The sequence below is a fragment of the Austrofundulus limnaeus genome, unplaced genomic scaffold (genome assembly GCF_001266775.1).
Source record: "Austrofundulus limnaeus strain Quisiro unplaced genomic scaffold, Austrofundulus_limnaeus-1.0 Scaffold65, whole genome shotgun sequence".
In the NCBI taxonomy this organism is placed as follows: domain Eukaryota; kingdom Metazoa; phylum Chordata; class Actinopteri; order Cyprinodontiformes; family Rivulidae; genus Austrofundulus; species Austrofundulus limnaeus.
Genome location: NW_013952467.1, coordinates 1476834 through 1482448, shown reverse-complemented (window position 1 = coordinate 1482448; position 5615 = coordinate 1476834). Strand labels below are relative to the sequence as shown.

Sequence of the window (5615 nt, the reverse complement as noted above, 5' to 3'; positions counted from 1 at the left end):
AAGCAGTTAAAAACACTTTATTTGTTAAAAAAAGAAAAGTATATCAGTCTAAAACTGAGGCAGAACATGCAGTTTATGAATATTTAAAATACAGTATTAGTAAAATTAGGTCAACGACATTTTAAGTGTAACAAAATGTAGTTTTTACAATAAACACTGAAGTGGGAGGACTTCTGACACATGTAACAGAAATACTTTTATCCAGAAAATTAAAGCGTGTAACCCATGATGAAAAAAAAAAGCTGTTCGGACAGTTCAGTCGGATGAAACAAAATCATGATCCATCATCTTCTTATAAATAAACCAAACATATTGCACAACATACAGATTATAAAACTTCAGCTCACACTGAAACACTTAAGAGTTTGATGAGATTTTGTGCTTAATAAAACTAACAGCAGATCTGATCAGATCCGACCCGGATGCTTCGGTGACGCCAGCTTAAAACTCAGATTAAGGAATTTACTGCATGTCATTTGGTGCTGAAGTTTCATCTTCACTCCGTTTCTTCTGGTTTTCAGGAGAGAAAAGAGACAAAAAAAGAGCAAAGTGAGATAATGTGTTAAAACAAAACCTGACTGCTGCCGGAGTAGTCCGCACCTTTGTTTGGTTTAGATAACGCTTCAGTAAGCTGGGGACGGTGAAAAGTAAAGTGTTAACGATGACCGAGACCAGCAGAGAGAAGAGGGCGACGCCAGAGAGCACAGACAGCAGAGTCAGCCCTCCAACCAACAACAGGAACACTGAAAGACACAAAAACAGGCATGAATTTGGAAAAAAAACCATWAAAAACAACAAAGTGAGAGTGAAGCTGGACTTGAGTTTACCCACCCTCAAAGAAAACAAATCCTACTACTGATATAACAACAGTCACGAGGGCAAACGAGAGGAAGAGGCCGACAGGCAGAGCAGCCAGGGCYCCGAACAGCAGCAGTGTGAGAGCTAAGAAGGGACGGGTTCTGAGGTACTGCCCGAGCCGGGTCTTCATCAGCTGCGCTACCTGTGAAAGAAACCAGACAACAACTCAGCTGGTTGGAACACAAGGAAACACTGGAAAACAGCAACACATCAAATACTCGTGAAAGCTTTTGGTCTACCCTGGGGTCATGCTGAAGGTGGTTCAGAAAGGTCAGCCATCTCTCCCACAGCTGCAGGCTCAGCGGGCTGCTGGGCCGCTGCATCTCAGCACACCTGGTGAAAACCCAACGCCGAGCTACCTGGAGCCAGGAGTTTAGAGGAAACATCAGGGAACAAACCACCGGCTGAAGCTGGTTTTATCAAATCAGACGCCTGTCTACACAGTTTACGCTCCTAAAATGGTAGAAAAGTCTCACCTGCATCTAACTGGACACACCTTATCCTGGGGACCAATTTTAAATAAAATAAATTTCAGCTTTACACAGATAAAATGAGGATAAGGTGGAACCTCATCCGCATCAATTTTTTTGTTTATAATTATTTACAGATAATACATGTAAACATATACAGCAGTATGACGCTAAAGACAAGAGAGCAGGACGACAGAGACAGCCGTAAGTTAGCTTCTTCTAGTAACAACCCTGGTCCTCAAGGACCCCTATCCAGCATGTTTTACTTGTTTCCCTGCTKTTCAGCAGGACTTCAGAAGATTGTTAATCACTCAGTCATTCTACCAAGTGTGTCAAATCAGGAAAATATCTAAAAATCTGCTGTTGACCAACACCTTAAGAGCTTCTCTGAGCTTGATGAGACATTTTCAAAATATAATATTGACTTAGTTTTATGTTTTTTAGTATTGCCTCTGGAAGCCATTGATTCTTTGCCATTTATTTGTAAATAATAAATCAGATTAACACGTATTAAAGCAGTGATTCTCAACCCTTGTCCTCAAGGACTCCTTTCCTGCATGTTTAGGATGTTTCTCTGATTTGACACACCTGGTTTGAATGAATAAGTGATTAACAATCTTCTGAAGACCTGCTGAAGAGCAGGGAAACAAGTAAAACATGCTGGATAGGGGTCATTGAGGACCAGGGTTGGGAACCACTCTATCTAGTTTAACTCCATGTGAAAAAAAAGTTAGTCACTACAAATAATMAACGTAAATTAATCCCATCTGTGTGACYTAACRCGGCCAGTGAACAAATCAAATGACCAGTAACTGATGTCAGATCAGTCCAGCCCAGATAGAACCACAGATAAACAAACTCAGTTCCAGTGCTCATTTGTACGTTTACCTCTCTCAGGTCATGTTTATAGTTTGTTTTTTGAGTAAATCTTTAGATTAAAATGTTACCCTGTGTTTAAATGTTAGTTTTACATTTCTCTGTTCAGGGTGGGTCAAGTGTTTTACTTTTTTTTCCTTTCCCTTTCTTTTCAACTAGCAACCTTTCTGTTTTGTTATATTTTATAAATGTGTCCAAGTTTAATAATGTGTGAGAAATACACAATTTGTTTATTCAGTGTTTAATACAGCTAGCACAGTAAATTTTATAAAATATAATCCTGTACTTTTTTAATTTAGTGTTTAAAAAATATCCCTTCATGTCATAGAAAGACCCTTGATTCAAGAGAAATGTCAGCTTTATAGGAAAATGGCTGCATATCAATTAATCGTTAGTTGATCGAAAAGATCAACTTTAGATTAATCCATTAATCAATAACTTGCATCCYTACTGAGAACATTATTTGTCTGACCTTTAGCTCTAACAATAATCTCAGTTTTAAACAATTTCAGATTATAATTTTATTTGCTTTAAACAATAATATGAATCAAAAGTTTATGGACCAATTCCCATGAAAACACATTTTTATAAAGTTTTATGTCACACCGTTGCAAAGTAATCATAATGTAAATAAGTATAATTAATAGCTTATAAAAGTAATTGGTTGGTAAACAGCAAAAACTTAAATTAAGCAACTACATCTTTGCATTGCTCTATAAGTAATCCAACTAATGCAATCAAAATCAATATTCACAGCTAGATAGATTAGATGTCAATTAAAAAAATGTTAGAAAAATAAACATTTTAACCTTAACCTAATGAAATCACCTGAGGGTAAATGAATGAGCAGCGGTGCTTCCCAAACAGAAACACGCCTGTGCTGAACAGGTACGTGTCCTTACCCACGTTCAGTAAACACACTCCTGCTGCTTCATTTACAACCAGATGTATCCACGTTCACTTTTTAAATCTGAGAATAAAACAGCAAGAAACACGAACTTCAGGAGATCTCCGAGATACATACCTGAAAGAAAAAAAAACAGTCAAACTTCGCCAAACTGTCAGCAGCAAACATAAGAAACCAAACGCAGAAGTCGCCTGAAACATACTCCACACTGAGATGAACACACCCTTCTTGAGARTGAAAACACACCTCTTTGTTTCTTCCTTCTTTTTGAGAGTCGAGACTCTGGTTTTAAACTTCACTCCTGCCAGCTGGTGGTCATTTTAGGTACTTCAGCAGAGAAATTAATTTTTAAGAGTCGAGATTTGGTTGTAAACTTTACTGCTTCCATCTGGTGGTCGTTACAGGTACTGCATCAAATAAATGAAATGGATGAGGGACTTATTTTCAAAATAAAAGACAGTTTAGTGAGGGGATTTCTCTTGAACTGGTCATGGTCTTAAAAGCATATATTTATGATAAAATATAAATAATGAAAATAAAATGAATGACAAATCAAGGCTACATTAGTACTTAGAGCACTTTAGTCATCCAACCAGTTTCTCTGAGATGTTCCTGAATCTAGGCTGAATGAATGGAATGGTTTAATTTTTTTGTATTCGAACTGCTGAGACCATCAAGACTTTTAAATCTATGAGTAAGACCCATCTTCCCTCCATGGCTTTTGACTCTGGCAGAATTTGAGATTCTTTTGGAGCTTATGCTTCTATGTTTTATGTCTGTATTTTATATTAATTAAACTTATTTTTTAACATTTCTGTGTTTCTTTGCTTTCTGGTGTTTTGATCTTACACTGTGTGACCTAATTTACCTGTGTCACATAATATATTAATATCAAAACAGTTCATCTGATTTCATTCAAATGCATTATGTTTTTGTCCTCCTCTGGCAAATCTCATTAAAGCGCCACTGTCAGTAATACTGATGGACATCATGACCTGTCCTCTCTCCATCTGCCTAATTGGGCCAAAAAAAGCACCAATCGTTCTTCATGGAGATAATGAAAAGTAATGTAACGGTTTGTTTTTGCATTTCAGAATCACTAAAGAGTTATATATTAATGTATTTTGTTTTGAGTCAGCAGCATGTGAGCCAAATGAAACACGGCGAGTGATTTCATTTTGATCTATAAAATGTTGCTGTGGCAGATTTTTTTTAATTTATTTTTTTTGCTTTTCATGAGGAAAATCCCCACAATAACAATTCTCCAGAGATCCAGCAGTGGGGATCTTCTTGCACGTCCACAGCCTTTCCACAGAAATGATGACCACAATTTCAAGCTTTCTGTTGTATAACAGCTTTTAGATGGCAGCAGTGACGTCTCTCTGCGAGGACAGTGACTGATCAGAATATTAAGGGACTGAGCTCCACCACAACATCCCATTACTACTTCAATCAACTGGTATTGCTGCTATCAGCCATGAATTAGGCACAGTCCCTTGGGTTTTATTGCATTAAATGTGTGRCGCCGCATAACTGCAAGGTATAAGGAAAGAAAAATAATAGTCTGATCAGTTTTGAATTACACTAAGGAGAGAAACACTCCAGGGACCAGCCATGACAACTCATTTGGACCCCTTGTAGCTGCCGGCCGCTAATTAATCACACTCTTTTGTATTGAGTACAGGGAAAGGTTTTGGTCAGAGAGGAGAAATAAATAAATAAAAATAAATAAATAAATAAAAAAGGAGTGAGTCTGCATCCACCCCAGCAGACTGCTAAACATTGTGAACCCAGTGAACCACGGCTGTGGGAATTACAGAGCAGTGAGATGTGCAGAAGTGTACACGCAGTTTCCCAATAATGACTTTCTACATTCTGGCTGCCGTCCCTTTGGGTTCAAGACTTTTCATTTTCACCTGACAAACCACATAAAGCGAAAACTACAACTCCTCTTAAAGATTTCTGCTCACAGAGTCAAACCTGCTAACGTTTCATTAATAAGTAACCAAACAACATATTTAGGGTTACTTTGGCTTTAGCTCTAAAAATGCCTTATAACACATTCAAATCAACAGTTTTCTACATTATTTGGTTCCTAATCTCCACATTGTATTAAATAGAAAATAAGCCAAACTAAAAGTATTAATCTGTAGGTTCAAGTACTAGTTTAGAAGTGGTATAAACAAAATAATATCTTACGTGTTATAAATTGCTATTTGAACAACTATAGATTAAATAAAAATATTTTTTATGAATTTGTTACATTTGTCATCATTTCAAGTCAAACATGCCACACAGAAAAATTACATAATGACAACAAAATACCATTTAACATAAAAACAAAGTGAACATTTTAACATGTTCAATATGTTATCTTAAAATGAGTGTCAGGAGCATATTGACTGGATGATTTGAGAATGTGCAGTTTTGCTCAACAGATTGCAGCCAAAATGTGATGGATGGGCTGTCAGCAAATTTCAATTTGCATCCAGTGATTGTAAAAC

The 5615-nt window shown here is 36.9% G+C and overlaps 1 protein-coding gene across 3 annotated transcripts; it reads right to left on the bottom strand.

Annotated features, from left to right (window-relative positions):
* On the bottom strand, positions 1-3412 carry LOC106518726 (promethin). Of its 3 annotated transcripts, none has more exons than XM_014010117.1 (5): positions 3229-3412; positions 1098-1217; positions 832-1000; positions 601-743; positions 1-510 (listed from the first exon to the last, which is right to left on the bottom strand). In XM_014010117.1, the coding sequence occupies exons 1-5, from the start codon at positions 3277-3279 to the stop codon at positions 463-465; spliced, it is 531 nt and encodes a 176-aa protein (XP_013865571.1). In that variant the 5' UTR covers positions 3280-3412; the 3' UTR covers positions 1-462. The 3 variants fall into 3 exon arrangements, with proteins under 3 accessions (XP_013865571.1, XP_013865573.1, XP_013865574.1); XM_014010119.1 differs by having other exon boundaries at positions 1-507; positions 3229-3364; XM_014010120.1 differs by lacking the exon at positions 3229-3412 and adding an exon at positions 1335-1358.
* Positions 3413-5615: the final 2203 nt, after the last annotated feature.